At 41.1% G+C, this 17,960-nt stretch overlaps 1 protein-coding gene across 7 annotated transcripts in view; it reads right to left on the reverse strand.

Annotated features, from left to right (window-relative positions):
* Window positions 1–586: 586 nt before the first annotated feature.
* The window catches only part of CARMIL1 (capping protein regulator and myosin 1 linker 1), a 192,670-nt gene continuing 175,296 nt past the window's right edge, over window positions 587–17,960 (reverse strand). For 5 of the 7 annotated variants that reach the window (XM_015617089.2, XM_015617092.2, XM_015617090.2 and 2 more), the window contains 6 exons: window positions 17,168–17,600; window positions 12,014–12,092; window positions 8,957–9,190; window positions 6,232–6,366; window positions 4,469–4,615; window positions 587–1,639 (listed from right to left, as the gene is read on the reverse strand). In XM_015617089.2, the coding sequence (XP_015472575.1) occupies window positions 1,503–1,639; window positions 4,469–4,615; window positions 6,232–6,366; window positions 8,957–9,190; window positions 12,014–12,092; window positions 17,168–17,600 (1,165 nt within the window). In that variant the 3' untranslated portion in view covers window positions 587–1,502. The remainder of the gene's footprint in view (window positions 1,640–4,468; window positions 4,616–6,231; window positions 6,367–8,956; window positions 9,191–12,013; window positions 12,093–17,167; window positions 17,601–17,960) is intronic. The other 2 variants (XM_015617094.2, XM_015617093.2) reach the window with 1 other exon arrangement.

Consider the following 17,960-nt stretch of genomic DNA (forward strand, 5'->3'; position numbering starts at 1 on the left):
GCCATTTCAAGCCAGGGCAAATCCCAAGAAGGAACCCCCAGCCTTCAGGACCTCTTTCCCACCACCTTGTAACCTACTTTTGAGATGTAAACCTCTACCAAGTGCTTCTAAGATGTTTTGTTTTGACTTAGCAGCCCCTTATAGTGCAATAGGAGAAGTGGCAACAGCAGGCATGAGCACTGGGATCAGACAGGAGGTCATCAGACAGGCAGGTGTCTGAGCACTTTTGTCCAGTCAAGAAGCCACAGAAGGGCCAGGGAAATTGCTCTTGGGAGACGGTTACCAAACCAACTTTATTCTGTCCTACTGGACCAAAATTGAGCATTTAGATAGCAGGTGTTTCTGGCCCACACAAAGGCTACTTTGCTGAAGGTTCCAAGGGAGGAGAATAGTAAAGAGATGTTCCTTGAGCAGTTTTATTATGCGTATGTGTTCCTTTCAGCTGGAACAGGCACTTAACTAGAAGCAGAAAAATTAGACAGGTTTTTTTTCTTAACTGCACACTTTACCTACCCGACCCAATGCCAGCATTCAGTGATTAGAGACCATTAGACCACAAACAGTGCTGCAAAAACAAAGACTAGTATTTCAGTTGTAAAATCATTTTTTATTGTTACAAATATACATATGAATAAAATCCCTTCAACCTGTAATGTAAGTGGGTAGCTGTGAAATTTGCATCCCCTCCCTCAAAAGCTGAAATGTTTTTACAGATGTTGAACTATGTTTCTCATAGAATTACACATTGAAAGGAAGCTAATATGCAGACAGAACTGAGGAAGGCCTCCAGAAAACACCAATATTAATAAAATTTCAATTGCCCTCATTCCAACCAACTATATACATTAATATATGAAATGTGGAAGCATACCATGGTTATACGTAATCCAAATCCTTCTCTGTTGTGCTTTCTGACGGTACACAAATGTAAGCATTGGAGCTTTATGTACAGTAGGAGAACAGGAAGAAAGAAGCTCCCTATGGGAGAATGTAAAAACCATACCCAAGCATTTAATATATATAATCTATACAAATTATTTTATTAGTGTGCTCTTTTAATATAATTACAATGTGCAATTGCATACCGCAAGAATATATTTATAGGTAAGTCACGTGCAGATCTGACACATTTACATTCAGCAGTACAACACATTACCTGCTGTACAGTGTATTAGTGTAAGACAGTGTCCAGTTAATTTGCTTTGCTTTCTAAATGCCCTAATGCAGGGCACTCTTTGTAGCTGCTTCAGAGAAATTCAAGTAGAATACATGAAAGAATAGCTGGCTTTAGGCAAAGGCATGGAAAGGAATGCCTGCACTGCACAGACCAGAAATTAAGGACCAAATCAATGCCAGGTGTACTGTAAATCACAATTGGAAGATCAGGTTTTCTGCATGGAAATGTACCTGTGGTGAGAGAGCAGCTGACTAAAAGGGCTTTTGATTGCTGAGCCCCAATTGTTATAAAAAGCTCTTGCGCTACAAAGCACTTGTTGTGATTGCTAAACAAAAATAAAATCTTTATCTGCTTCTTCGCCAGAGTCACTGGACTTGCTTCCCTGATGGCCATCTTTACTTAAGGATCTCTGTTTCAGTTCCTGGAACTCATGAGACTGCTGCCCAGGGCTTCTTTTCGCAGCTGCATAAAACAGAAATAGGACTTACTAATGAAGAGAAAGAAAGAAAGAAGGAAAAATAACAATCAAAAAAGTCATTAATGCGCAAGGAAGCTGCTCCTGGTCCCACTGAATTAAGCTGCAGTAATAGGAGTAGCAATAGGTCCATTAATTCTTCAAGCCAGAAAAAGGTGAGGAGAGTTTGAGCAAGCTTTATTCCACTGTTGGTTGGCAAGCAGGCAAACTTGAAACATGACACTTCGTATATCACTGTGGCATGGATAAACATTACAGTTAGAAATGGCCTGGAGATTTCCTTCTCATCACACTATTTCCAAACCAGAACAGCATTCTTTTCTCCAGCTGGGATGGACCTCAGACAGTGCGCTCCTGACTGCTCAGGCAGATGTGCCTGCTGGGCACCCCTCAAACCAGCGATGCACATCTCAGGCAGGCCTGTCTCCCCCTAGCAGGACTCATCTGTGTTCTTTCGAACTCAGCAGCTTTGATCAGGACATTCACCTCAGCATCCAAGTTACCCAAACTGCTTATCCCTGCCCCACTACACTGCCAGGTCCCAATGTCCTCCCTGTCTGCTGACAGTAAGGACACCCATGGCTGAGCCCAACCATCATCTCTTCCAGATGAGACCATGGGCTCTGCACCTTGCTGTGCTCGGCAATGGGGAAAGCAGGAGGCCATATCCACTTCCCATGATCTAAATGCAAACAGTACCCATTTTGCTCCCCCAGCACTCTGAAATCTCCATAAAGCCAGGGCTTTCTCCAAACCTATAAGCTTCAAAATAAATTGGAAAAGCAGGCTGTAAAACCTTCTTGAGATTGCTGATCTAATCAGCGGCCTACAACTGCTGTGGGAACAAGATGGTTATACACATCAACCAGGGTGACCTTACCCAAGGACAGATTGCATTACAAATCTCTTACTTCCACTTAAAGTGAAACTTCAAACACACAGTGGCCCATAAATGTGACCTTGCTGCAAGTCATCTCACTTCACTCCCACAAAATTAAATCTTGCCATTACAAGACCTTCTTTGCTCCACCATTTTGGGTAGGGATGATTTGCTTTGGCTCATACTGATCCTTGCTCCTGATCACTTTTGTGAATCCCTCTCCTAACAAGGCACCAGGAGCTGCTGTGGCCATGCAGCACCACCTCTCCTTCCCCATGTACCACTCACCTGTAGCCTCACCACTTCAAGGGACAGCCTGCCCTGTCACCAGCACGCAGCTCCAGCCACAGCAGCAGCCTGCCACTGACCATCTCTGCAGCCATTTCTAAGTGTGGCAGGCTGTGTCACAGTGCCAGGAATGTGGGAAGGACAGAGAGGGATCCCAAGGCAGGCAAAGAGTTCTCCTGAGTCCAAAATACCTGCTTTCTCATTTGTGTTAGCTGAAACATGTGAGGAAATAAGGGCCAACAGCTACACACTCACTGCATTCTTGTCCTGGCATTGCAAGTTGGGAAACAGGAAGGGATTTTGAGAAAGGTTTTTAAAGACATTTCATATAATTGGAGAGGATTACCCTGTAAAAAATATTCAGGTATTTCTACCTTCCAAAACACCATTGCTTTTCAAAGAAACTGGTGCCTGGAAATACTTTGAGTCATCCTTGGCACCAGTACCTCCTAATAATTAGCTGACTTTTGTCTGGCCTTCATTGACTCTTCAAACAAAACCCAAAAACACAACCTGCAGCGGCCATTTTAGTTTATGGCCTGATATATATATGCAAGTAGTTTGCCTCATAAATGACTGAAAGATGTATCAGGCATTTAAGTCCACACAGTACAAGCAGGCTTCTTGCCAGAAGAGCTTACCCTTGCCTTGATGAAACCATACACAGGTGACCTGCAGCAGTCTATGACAGGATCTCAGCTTGCAAAACTTACTTTGTCAGAGAGGTATCTCAGAATGAAGCAAAATATAATAATTTGATTAAGATAGAGAGGGGAGATTCCCAGGTTGGATGGGCTAAGATTGATTCTACAATACAAAAAGGATAATTTTGGGCTGAGGAAGGGTTATGTGTTGTCTTATAAAAAGAAAAACTGTGGGTGAAATGGAATTGCATAAGATATTCAAATACACAGTGAAAATGCTTTAGAAAAAAAAAGTAATTTTGAGCAACTGTTTAAACCAACCAGTTAAGAGGTAAAGAGAAACATGTAAACATATACCATTTGAGAACAGGAGCTTTTATATTTTAAAAGCACATAAAGGAAACAAACATTTTATAGCCTACTGAATGAGACCACTGTGAGTCAAAGCTGCTCCTTCAACTAACAGTGGCGGGCTTGGGTTCTTTATGTGGTGGTTTTGTTTGCTTTTGCAACTGAAAATCAAAGTAAAAATAAATGATCTGATTTACCCAGTTCTCAAATGGTTTTTGTGAATGATGCACTAAAACTGGCACTAACAATATTCAATCTGAAATGTTTTTTGAAACGCTAAAGTGCATGATCTTAGAAATGACGTGTGGAAGCACAGCAAGCAGCAGACAGCCTCCCTGCAGCGTGCCAGTGTTGCTGCACTGAGCAGTCACAGATTGTAGTGAGTGCTCTTCTGCAGAGGGGCTGCATGTGCTAGATGGGACTGGTCAGTGGAGTTGACACAAAGAAAAAATACAGACAGTTTTATCTGCGAATTTTTTTATGCTATGTAAATCCCATGGGCACAGAATAGGATTAGAACCCCATGAGCTTTTTACCTTTCTCATAATGACAAATGACAAACCCTTCTGTGGCTTCTTTGCTATTACCATTTCTTAACAATTGTTAGTGCCAGTTCACAAGTGCCACCTTGATGAAAAATGAAAACTTCTAACCAGAAGTTGGCTGTGCCATCCTCTGCCCAAGCACATTAGCTTCCTCTTCTGCACTGGTAGAACACTGCCCCGGAGTGGTTTTCACGCTGCCAGATGGCTTGGCACAGTCAAGAGCTGCATCTCTTTTTTGACAATCTCCTGTTTGCTCTAGCAAGGAAAAGGATTTATTTATACTCCTAAGCTGGTTTGTAGGCCTACCTACAGAAGGTAATATGAAGAATTTCACTTATCCAACCTATTTAATCAATTATTCAGAGAGCAGTGATCAGTATTCCAGTTCCTTATTTAAATGTAGCCCAGATATCTTGGGAGTGTTGGTAACTGCAGCCCAATCTCAGCCACGCAGTGCAAAGAAAAGAGCGAAAAGAGTTGTATTTTCAGATTGTCCCATGAAGTACAGTTAAAAACATCAATATTAAGCAATTTTAAATCAAGTATCATCTAATTTGTAGCTTTATTTCACAGAAGATATGATTTTGTTACTAACTTGGACAGATATGCAGTGATTTACCAGTTGCAGAAATAAAGTGAACATGCTAGCCTGAAGAGAGGCAGAAAGCAAGGACAGAGGAATGGCTGAATGAGGAAGTAGGAAAGTAATGAATAAAAAAGAAAACATGAAAAGGATAAAAATAAAATAAACAGAATTTACTCTTTCCCAAACAACTTTATGCAAAGCCCAGCAGTTCCTTAAGGACCTGGTAAGTCTAAACTATTATCGATAAAATATGTACAGTGCCATGTAGGGATGAATAGAAAATTCTGGGTTTGGGTAATTTGACTGGAAAGGTTTAAGGGAGCAAGGAGTAAGAAAGCACAGTGCCTGACTCCTATTTCTTTTAGCAATATGTCTGAATAATGACAGTAGGCTCTGCAGGAAGCACAACTTCTTAGTCTTCACAACCCAGCATTATGTAGCTGCCTCAACTCATTTTTTCCCATTCTATGCTGTAAAAATCTGCTGTCAGAGTGTGAAAGGGCACCTCTTTGTTTCACAGCTTAAGTGATGGGAATCACCTTAGATGTCTTTCTTGAGAGACCCAGGAAGGAAGACATCTCACCCCCAGATTTCAATCATCACTTGTGCCAGCTAACACCAGCTTCACAATTTCACAAACGGTGAGCAACATTCCTGTGACTACTTCTCCACATATCCTATGCTACCAGAGGAAGCTTTAGCTCTTCTAAGAGTCAAGTCAGGGCATGAAAATGCATCAGCAGAAGTAGAAATCCAGTGCACACATGAAAATCAGCCAAGTGAAGACAGTGGCCTAAAAGAAAAGGTACCAAGACTTGGCATAGAGACTCATTGCCTGAGGATGGGGAGGCAAACCCAGTCACACACAGAGACCCCACAGAAAGGAAAACAAAGAGAGCAGGGGCTGGCTGCAAGGAACAAAGTTATGGCTGCTCCCCTGGAAATGTGCTGAACCACAGAGCTGCATTTCATGTTATTGTGAATACCACCAATATCAACCAGCATCTTAGTTCAAACCCAACCAACCATAAAGGTACACAACACATAATTTTTAGTTCATTAATTACACTTAATTGTTCAGTTATATTATTAATACCCAGGGATTAATTGTTCATTTGGTTTGATCAAAAGAAGACGGGTGGATGAGATGTGGAATAGGTGACCAGATACATTTGCCTTGCTTTTTGTACTTTCAAATGCATAACCCTTCCAAGTGAAAACAAATCAGGAGACAATGACACAACAAATTTCACTAGAAGACACCAGGTTACACAAACACTCCTACCTTCTTGAGAAAATGATCTGACTGAGGGGCTGCTCTGACCATCCTTTTCTTTCTCAGAAGGAACTTTCTTCAGCACTGGTGGAAGCAGGGCAACTTTTGGGGAACTGGGGCCGGAGGGAGACTCTGGAGCATCCTCTGTGGAGTACCACAAACAAAAGGGTGAGAAGGAAAAAATATATCTACACTGAAGATTAAAGAAACAGTGCTCTTTATGACGGGCCAAACCTCAACGCAATACACAAACAAGAAACAGCCAGAACAGAAAAAGGATTCAGGAATTTACATTACAACAAGAGAACAAACTGTATGGACCTCAATCCAGGTGAGAGACTTTAAGCAGTCAATGAGAAGACCTCAATTTCAGCCTTTTTTCTTGTGTGCTACTATTGTAGCATAAATAGAAATCTGATGTGACCAAGTGATTTATTTGCAAAGGACAGCTAAAAAGAAATTTTGGATGTTTTTTTGGAAATATTTGTTCTAGTTATTTTTTTATTGTTCTGAAACATAATGAACTGATCAATTTAGTGTCCTGTTTCACAACTGAAGTCTAAAAGTGAAATCAGGAAACAAATTACATAAAAAGCATTACAGAACTCTGTACTTCCACAAATAACTTCCCAGAGCATAACACAAGGGCATCCATAAAGATTTGCTAAAAAGAAAAAATATTTCCATGTTCTGGACTGTGAGAAAATCTGAAACTTTAATTCAACTCCACAGCTTAAAGCCATCTGCATATCTTGTTTCCCTAAAAGGCTGGATATGGCTTATGTAAGGCAAGTTGATTACCATCTTTACAGTCCTTACAGGAAGACCTTTTCAGTCTTACACTAGACAGGCCTCATTTCGTTAGTAGAGAAGTGCAGCAACAGTGGATTACTTAAACTGCTTTTAAGTTTGCTTTTCAAGAACTAAACAGTGGCATAAGTACATAACAGAGGAACTAGGAAGATACATTAGCATCAACAGAAGAACAACAGGAATTCAGACTATCATCTGTATTGCCTATTTGTAAAAAGAGTTAATTCAGTTACATACTAGAAATTCATCAAAATTTATTTCTGCTGAGGAGACACCACAAAGAGTCAACTATTTCACCTTCAGCACGGGAAAGTGATGATCCCAAATGCAATTTGGTATGAACAGATATAATCCTTGGACCTTCTCCATTGCATTTGATACATTTGTGAGGCCACTTGCTGGGGGAAGCTCTATACCACCACGAAGAGGAGGACAGTGATTGGCAAACACAACTAGATATAGACTTTCAGTCTTTGACCATTTGTGGACATCTGAGCTGTGCTCCTTTGTACCCAGATTACTCAGCAAAAAATTTGCTACTATTTCTGTGGCCACACTGCTGGAAGCAACAGCAAGAGCAAGAGCATAGAAAGGATGATTGCTTGGTTTTCTTCATCACATTGCCTGGGTATCCTTAGGCAGTGGGTTCCTACAAGTACTATGACAGAAGTTAGACTGCAACAGTGTTGCTTTAACTATTGGCCAAAGACCTGGCTTATTATGGGTAAGTATTAATTACTCCCTTGTGCTAAATCCATAGTATGCTCTCTCTGCAGGAAATAGGAGCTGGCAGAAACAGACAGCTCAGGTCTTTCTGACTGCCTATTTTACAGATTAAGCACCACTAAATCTATGCTTTCCTGTTGCATTCATGTTCATGAGCATCTTACTCGACATCCCTCACTTCGATGACCATTTCTAAGATGGTCAATAAAATAAATGTAAATCTACCTAAAACCTGATGGTGATTTTGTGTGTGAACGACATTCTGCCCACTGGAGTGCAGAGACTAAGGAATGCTCAGGTTTCACATCAAGGGCAGGGGGGAGGCTGTAACATCCCTTTGACTCCTCATCCTTACCACAAATTGCATCATTCTAAAGTCAACAGTGATTATGGGAAAAGTCAAGAGGGCTGCAAGCTCTTACAGATGGCCATGCTCATATTTTTCACTCCCTGTCAGTTAATGAGCTGTATTTGCTGTGAATACTTGGGAAATCTGTAACTGGCTTTTAATTCCCCTCAATTGCAGTGGCTATACTTTGGGAAGAGGAGGTCGTGACACTGGCCTATCAAACAGCAAACAGACAAGTGCAGAACCATTTCCCACTACTGGAAACCTTAAGATAATATCTGGGCAAGAGACAGTCTTGCAGGGTTATAAAAACACAGTTATAATTATTTTCAGTCAAAAGCAATAAGGAAAGGAAATAAACAAAGGCTAAACAAGGGAAAAGTAAGAGACAGCTGGTTTGTGCAAGTTATTAAGAATAACAGGCGCTTACTTGAGGGGCTAAGAACAGCCTGCCACAAAACCCCAAGGACTTTAGTATATAGTCAGGTGTTTAGAGAAAACACATTTACTTTTGTCAGTGCTATTACAACAGGGCTTTGATGCTGAAGTAGCTTTCTGTGCTCACCTTTTCTGTGAAAGCAGGCTAACTCAAAACAGCTCTGCCACTGCCACTACTGCTTCTCACACTTTACTGCTGAGGATCACACATTAGACCATTTTAATACGTCTATTTGAATTAGGGCAAAAGGAGGTGGAAAAGAAGCCTGTGAGTCAAGAGCAAGGCAATGAAGAACCTGTCCCCCTCCATTTAACTTCTGTTCAGGATGTAGCAATGGATGTCTCCTCCACAGCCCACACAACAGCACCCAGAGGTGGGGATAACAACTGCCCAGAAGAGCTTCTCACCAGTACGAGAGGCAGAGCGTGGTTTCTGTGGCACTGTGGGTCGTCCTGCCAGGCTGGGCTTTGTTGATTGCAGTGGGGGCTTTGGACTAGTTGGTGTATTGGAAGAACTTCTTGCCTTTGCACCAGCTTCTGCCTTTGGTTCAGCTTTTGAATTTTTTTCTGATGATGCTGAGATGGAGTCACCTTTATTCGATGCAAACCGACTCTCTGGAAGGGTCTGCTGTTGTTTAGGCACTGAAATAAATAGACACATAAAATCAAGTCTGCTGCAGCACAGAAGGCTGCATGCACAGGTATAGTGGTGTGGAAAACACTACCACAAGCTAACAAATGCACTGTTATGCGTAAGAGGATCTCTAATGTCTTATTCAAAATCACTGCAAGCAAAGCATCTAAATCTCCTAATTTTGACATGTGCTAAGATTTGTGATTCAATTGCCCAAGACAGCAATTGCATGTTGCCCTTTTTAATATATTTGGGATGATGGCTACCTGGACCTTATTCCTTGTTCATATTTCTAGGAGCAGATGGCACAGTCTACCTGCTGCGAAAACAGTGATGGATCAGTGGGAAAAGCAGCTCTTGACTGTTTTTGTGTCTCTACAGACAAAAGGTTGGGTTTCCAAGACCAACAGAGAAATCCTGGCCCAGAAAATAAATCCCAAGTGTGTGACCAGCAGGCTACATCTTTTTATTTGTTGCTTTTAGCAAGCTCTAGAAGAGATTTTGAAACTCAGCCCAGATCAAAGTATTCTTTATATAGTATTTTGATTTGTCTAATAACACTGTACATGGCTTACAGTTTCCACACATTAGTAGGGTTACCAACATGCTGTTTATCCCAAACAAAGACCAAGGTATTTAGAGATCAATTTACTGTGACTTCTAAGCAGTAAGTCAGTCCCATCTAGCTGTGCAAGCTGGTAGAAAGCCTGCTGGACTCCAGGTTGCTAACAAGCAAAAAGCCTGCTCTACTTTCCTACTCCGCAGCTTTCAGGAGGCTGAAGGCTTATATTATATTATATTGAAGCAATTTCAATGGTAATCTTGGAACTCTTATGTTAGCCTGGGACTTTCAACAGTTTTTACATCTTTGTTCTCAGAAGAGAATTACAGGCTAACAGAAATGGAGCCTGGTAGCTTTGGTATTTGGCAAAACCAAGTGTATGCTCACAGATGCTGACTTGACCTACCTACCTGCTATTCCCATTCAGAAAGCCTACTGAACATGGAAGTGCTGAGCACAGACATTTTAATGGCAGGGCGAGGGAGGGGGAGTGTTTATACAGTTTGTTGCAAGCCAATCTCCAGTATGTTTTTCTAGCCTATGTAGCTGTTTTCCAGCCCAGCTGGAGTTAAACTCTGGCAAAGCAGACAGCTGTGTGGCGCATATAGATGAGCGTGAGTGCGTGACAGGGAGAGTTTGTGTCTGCATGCATGAAATACTTTCTTGCTGCAAGTGAAACAGCAGGACACTGCCTGCACCTGTGAATGCGTGCATACAAAAAAAGCAGGCAACATCCAAACACAAAGCAAGGAATAAAACCCCCAAAACTTATTCTCCTTCTGCACCACTAACTACAGTTCTGCTGTAACCATATTCAGCAATTTTCCATTAACTTTCTTTCTTGTCTTCCTGACCTCAGGCCTTCTAACATTATTAGAACACAGTAATTTAAAATAAATTAGCCCAAGCCAAAGACAAACTGTAGTTGCAACAATGAAAAGGAGCCTTGGGGAGCTCTCAAGCAAGAGTGGTAAGGAAACAACTGACAGCTGGAGGCCAAAAGGAAGGGGCAAGCACAGTGCAGTGTGGTGGGGGTGAATGTGTCACATACAGAGACAAAAACCAGAGAAAAGTTGAGGTCAGATACCCTCAGCTACTCCAATGCCCGAAGTGCAGACTATCCTTCCTCCTCTGACCTCATAAGAGCCGTCATTAGGGGACACATACAGTCCACAAGGTCCTCCTCAAAAGACAAGCAGGCTTAAAAAGCACTGATTTATAGATTATGGCATGCTTTGAATATGCTTTTCAAAAAAAGCTTTAGAAAGATATAAAACTTCAAAATTGATATTTGAAGTGCTCAATCAAGATGGCCACATTTGGATTTTGATTTTGGCATGTTTTTCCAGCCTTGCTTCTGTATGTTTTAGCAATTCTGTGTGCCAGGCTTGCAGGATACCACCACTGCTGAGAAATAAGACCTGGATTTCCTAGTTCACATCACTCTTTTCATGTAGTAAACTCAAACCACCAGAGCTGAATCCCCTTTGAAGCCTTCATTGACCAGTCCCCAAAGTATGCATGGAAACCAGTCTGTCAACCTTGTCCTCAGGTGGCTGCAGTGTGGCACTGCCATGTCAGGGCCCAGGACTGCGGCTTGACAAAGGCATGGAAAGACAAAGGGCAGAGGGAATCAGTGCTGTGAGCACTGCAAGGCTGAACACCATTTGGCACACAATGGAGAGCTGCTCTGTGCATATGACCAGTATCCAGAGGCCTCCACAGCTTTGCAAACAGGCCTGGCTTCGATCAGACTGGTCAAATCCTGGGAAGAGCCAGCTGCCATTGACCATGAGTCAGGACTGCTGACAGACAGACAGCACTACAGTCAGCTGAAAGTCAGCATTACTCAAGTTAGTATGAGCAGACTTAAACCTTGAAAACTGGTCATATTCCAGTCCTCAGATATGTTGAACACTTCCACTTCTTTGTGCACAGGAATTTCTGCTGGTTCTTGGGTTGAGCTTCAGCTTTGCTGATCCCATTAAAAGCCAGTCTTCTTTCAAAGGTGTGCCCAGGCACCTGCACCAAGTACTTTCTGTGCAAGAAGAGTAAAAAGTGCACTGTAAACTCAGCCCTAGAGCTGAGTACATGAAAAGGGCCATCCGTAGCACAAAAAGTGAGCTTGTTTCTAATCCTCTTCACTCAGTGTAAGCTCCTACTTTGCTTAACCAATTGTAGACATTCAATCTGAAGAGGGAAGTGAGATTTTGGACATCAGGCATTTTGCATTTTCTAGAAAGTTTATACCAGAAAACTTATACTGTACCTGGACCACTTCCATCCAGTCGTTCTGAGCTCATTGCTGTGTCAAAAGACTCTCTGGGAGTTGTGTCATTCCCAAGTTTCTGAAAGAGTGAGAAAAGCTCTCAGATTAGTAATATTTCTCCAATTAATACTACTCAGTCATTCGGTTAAGAAAAACCCTCTAATTTGGAAGCCACGAGGCAGAGAAATCAGTGATAGCAAGAAATGGTGCAATCTCTCTCTGCTTCAGATCTTGGAGAGCTAAGTGGGAAGAAAACTACTCTGATTCTTAGCTAATACTGCCACATGCCTATCAGAGATGCAATGACACACTGCCTCCTATCTGACAGGTCTCCTAATGCACAGGAGTTGAAACTGTAGGTGCTAGCTGGAAGTAGCCTTTTTCTCCAAAGATATCTCTGTATCTAAAATCTTCTTGTTTGAAATAAAACTCTTTTTCTGAAGACCTGGATTTTGAATATGAGTGGTGAATTATCTTATGCTTTTCTACATGGAATAATAACTTTTCATTTTAGATAAAACTGCAGCTACACAAGTAGCAGTGCTTACATATTTACAGGATTCCTCTAAAAACCAACAGATCTTACTGAAAAGTGTTTAAAGCTACCCACCACAAGCGGCTCTGGGTACTCAATACCTCAAAAGAAAAAGAACGTCTGGTTTATGTGCTGATATTTTGCCCATCTTCTATTGTCAAAAATAGGTTTCCTAAAGTCTTGGCCTCAAAAACAAAAACCAACCAAACAAAAAAAAACAACTGCAGAGAGTTTTGTCATGTCATAAATAAGTGAGCTTGAAACCTGTGTATTTATCAGGAGAAGCTTAGTTATGCAGCACTTGTAAAATAACCAGCCTCTGTTTACTGCCTTACCTGCTACCAAAGCTTAGGCAGATGGACAAATGAAAGGATTCCAAAAAAGCACATAGAAGTAGGTGCAGGATACACTAAGAGAGAAAGCCTTATAAAGATAAGACTAGAGATAAAAGTGAGGGTTTTTTTTTTAAAGTATAAAAGTAGGGATAGACTTCTGCAAGCAGGCAACTTCAAATCTTGATCTTTATTTGCTATTTCAAGACAGTTTCAAGTCAGTGGCAAATAACTTAAAGCAAATAATTTGTTCTGATGACCCCTGCATTTGGTTATATACCCATGCATAAGTCACACTGATGTGTTCAGGTCACTGCTACTACTCCAACACCAATTTTGACTGTCTCTCCCATAGCATTCAGAAAATTCCAGCATGTGCCACACAGTGTACAAACATGATCACTGTCCTTTGTGGGTTATGATCTGAAAGACTGCGAAGTATAGCATGTAGTTAAAAATAGGACAATGGGAAATGTAAGAAGGAAGAAAATGGTCACAAGTAGCAGGAATACATACCTACTACAGAAAAACTGATGTTTTTACAGTGAAAATAGTATTTAAAATACAAGCATAAATAAATTATCTCTAAATATCCATGCTGGCTGTGCGCCTTTCCCAGGCATTTCAAGAGAAGATGATTTTGGGGAGTGATGCAAAAGACAGTGTAGCTGACCTTACAGATTTACTGATACCTCCACTTTTCTCATGTAATTTCACAGCTCCTAAAACAAAGCCTCTGTTTAATAAAACAAAGAGAATGGAGGTGCTGAGTGTTTACCATTCCTGTATAGGACCTGGCAGGGTAATGCTATCATCACCCAACCTCTCCTCTACGAACAGGTGAACACTTAAAATGGCACACTGCATTAAGGAGGGTGCTATTAAAATAATCATTAATCTTCCTGTACTGTAAAACTACCCTGATACAATTAAGTCTTCTGGACAGATGAACTCTAGAAATGCTATGACTTGTAGGGCCAGAATATTTATCTAGGGTGTCCATACAGACAAAACAAAGTCACCTCCAAAGATAGCAGAAACATTAGGACTTTGTGCCACTGGGCAGAAATATAGTTTTTATTCCCATTTCTTGACTGACATTGATATTTTGAGTAAATTATCAAATATTCACCTCCTAAAGTTACACATTTTTCTATAAGACTGTCTTGGCTATATATTTTTAAAGGGAATACCACTCTACTTTTGCTGGATTTTTCTTCTGTACCTTGGAAAAAACACCCTTTTTTGCAACAATCTTTTCAGGGCATTCTCATGAACTTTCACTGAGAAACTAATTTTCTTACTAAATACTGAAGAAAGACACATAACACTTAGCTACAGTAAATGACTTAGGAGAGCTGCATGACTGTATGAAATGAATTTCACTGTAGTTCCTTCCTCCCTCTCTAGTTATGGGACTATTGGGGAAATCTGACCATATACCAAGACAAGCAGAAAAGCCAGTGCTGGCACCTATTAATGTAGTACTTAAAAATGAAATTAGGATGTGAGCATTTTGGCTACCTACTGTACATACATTACAAACAGCTTATGGCCCCCAGACAACACTAAACACTGGCTGCAAAAATTTACCCTGAGAAGTCAGATCAATGCAGGTGAATTCATCATGTAGATAAATAATGCACAGGCCGTATTTTTAATAGGAATTTGTGCAAGGCTGGGAAACACTGCAGAGCTGGGTGCCACTGAGAGGGAATAAACAGGCTATGAAGGATGGTTTCCTCGTAGGCCTTGCTCCAGGTATTTAAAAATCCAGTGTGTAACACTAGATGGAGCTAGAAGATCTATTTATTTCTACCCCGAGGCAACACTGATCTGCAAATACTTGACTCTACCATTAGTGCCAATTCCCACGTTGTATTCCAAGCAAAAGAAAACAAAAATGCATTTACCATCTTTCCATCTACTCTGCACCTGCTCATGACTTTTATCTGTAACAAGCAGAGGATAATGGTGGTAGGGTATGAATGAAATAGTAAATTCCTTCTGGCTTTGTTTTCACGTAAAATAGCTCAGAATGTAAGCAGCCATCTGTACCTTACAGGAAAATTTTCTGTCATACTGAAATTCTGATAAATTTGAAGATGTTACAGAACTTGATATTATAACCATCCTAAACAGTGTAGCAGTGGGATGCTGACTTCTGCAGCTTGAGTGTCAGGATACTGGATGATTTCCACCTCCATGAGTATCACAAATAAAAGTGAAAACCTAAATTATTTGATGTTGTGATGGATGAAGTATGTGAAAAATGCTTTTGAACAGCAGTTCAATTTTATGTCCTCTTAGCAACATTAAGGATAGATAACTCAGTACTCTGCTGTGTACACATTCCTATTTTAGTTAAGTTTTATTGTCACTCTTTTATCTATGTATAAAGACATAGTTTTGCATTCCATACATATAAAATTGTACAAAAAATAAGATCAAGAATATTATTTTCTTGTAATTTAAACCTGAAATAAGAGGACTAACCTTTCCAGACAATAAATAAGTTTAAGTGTGGTAAAAAAACCACCCCAAAACCTTGAAATGGGCAACAAGAACTTTTCCTTCTGATGGATGAAATTAAAGTTTCCAATTAATGTTATGAAAGCTCACCAATTGAAGAGGACTTTTACTTTCCCCACTCACAAAAAAATTTATATATGCTAATATTCTACCTCAGTCATGTCCTTCCAGATTTGACTCACTGTAGATAACAAGTGTTAAGAACCCAAAGAGCATGAAGCATACACAATTATGCACTTGTAAAAATTCATATAATCTAGAATACCTTGGTCTTTTATAAATTACAGGCAGGGCATAATACTCTTATTTAAACTCATATGGCATTTTATTTGAAAACTTGATGCTTTAGAAATCAATGAAACTATTCATGGGCATTACTTAATACCAATGAGAAAGGAGGGAATTGGTCACTCTTTAGAAAAATCGTTTTTGCACTGAGGATCCCTTTAATGATCCATAGACAACTGCATTAATTTGAATCTGCTTATGACAAGACTGGTGTCTGCAAGAACAGCTCACACATCATGGGAAGTACTGTAAGACTATGAAGAAAGGTAAAAATGGACTTTGGGTGCCTTGCTTGGCCATGGCAAGACAACTCTATATGTGTTAAAGGAAGGAAAACACAACAAAGCAGGAGATGAACTTTGTTGTAAGGTAACACCTTTTACATTACAGGGGGCAGTGATGGCAAATGGAGAACATCTGAGTGCCCTGCACATGGAATAGAAGTAGAGAAGTGAAAAAAGGCTGATTCTTTGGTACTTGTGAAATATGCCAATTGCAGCTGGCAGGAAGCAGAGGATAATGATGGGAAGACCAATGGCAAATGGGCATCAGGCAAAATAGGCCACCACAGAATGCTTTGGAGAAATACAAGGATATTCCACTCTGTACATCTGTAGAGTGAAGCAGAGTTCCTGCCCAGGATCAGCACATCACAGAAGAGAAAATTACAGAGAGCAAATGGAATCTGGACAATTTGAAAGAATTTTTTAACATGTTATTTTCTTTCATTGTTAGTATACAAAATATATAAATCAAAGGCATAAAAATAATTAGCTGCGGTACAGAAGGACATAAAAATCAAAAAGTGCAACAAGAAAAGTACATGCCAAATATTGTAAACAGTGACTGGTATCCAGATTTACTTCTCTATATGGAATATATAATTTAATATACAGCAGACCTCTCCATCTGTCTACATCATTTCCTGAAAGAGGAGAGTACAACCAGCCACCACTGTAGTTAACTCTGCCACACACCTGAGGTACTGATGTGCAAGGGGCACACAGTAAGAAGCCTGTCCTAGTTTCACCTTTTCTGAAGCAATTCCAGTATGCACTGTGAACAAACCACACATCATATAGAATGGAGATACTGAGCTGGGCTTACTAGTTGGCCCCGAGTTATTCTGTGGTATGTGCAAACAATTACATGTCCTCTTCTGTGTTTGTGATGGTCTGACATCAAGTGCAAGGGCAGGCGTCATGCCCTCCCCCCAAGGGCAGTGAAAGCACAGGCTTAAGGCTGCAACTCCTGCTCTGCATGTCTGTGCCTTGGCCAGGCTGTTTGTGTTCAACAACTACATCAGAGAGCAAACCTCTTACAGGAACACCACAATCCCTTTTGGAAAGCAGGACTGATGTGTCAAGCCCCAGCCACCAACCCTTGCAGACCCAACCCATCTCTTCTGAAGACACACAGTTTTTGCTCCTTTTTTTAACAACTCAAAAGAAATCAAATTGCCTTCACCTTTTGAGCAGAGGCTGCTCTCTTCTCCTGCTTGGCTTTCATTTCTGCGAGAAGTCCACTGCCCATCACTTGCACACCGTACCTCCGGCCTCCCTGGGGGCTTCCCTTGCTGTCACCCCTCTCAGCTTTTGCCACATCATCTGTCTGCACCTCCTCCAGTGAGTCTGGTGTCTTTAATTCCTCAGATCGCTCTGCACCACCATTCTGCTCTGCAGGCTTTGTCTCCTTCTTGCTTGTGTCTAAAGCTGGACTTTTTGCAGCGACCTTGGGCGAGGAGGGCTCCTCTGCCACCGACACAGTCTGGGGGCGTTCGGATTTGGAGCCTCTCGATTTGATTAAGTTAAGGAAACCACTCTTCCTCGAGTCCCTTTTCTTCTTCTCATCACCTGCTTCACTGTGCTCGCTGCCATCTGAACTTTTAGTTGATGGTCTCCTAAAAAAAGACACAGACATTTCAAACTTTTCTCCACTCCCCTCCTTCCTTTTTTAAATAGCATTGAACAACTGCTTCCAGGCAAAGCTAATCTTTTGCATGACCCATTTATTGCCCTGGGCCAAATCATTACCTGGTGTCTCCATATTAAAAACAGGGCAACTATCACTGATCATACTATCTTGGGGATTCCTGTGCTGCTTTGTGCAGTTGTTTCACCTGCACTGGGGGTCCAGCTGTTTCTAACACTGGACAGGTGTAACCAAGCTGTCTATGCATGTGTATATTGGGTTTGCATGGCCAGGTTTTGGTAGCAGGGGGTCTACAGGAGTGCCCTCTGTGTAAGGAGTCCTGCTGAAG

This window comes from Parus major, chromosome 2, assembly GCF_001522545.3.
Source record: "Parus major isolate Abel chromosome 2, Parus_major1.1, whole genome shotgun sequence".
NCBI classification, from domain to species: domain Eukaryota; kingdom Metazoa; phylum Chordata; class Aves; order Passeriformes; family Paridae; genus Parus; species Parus major.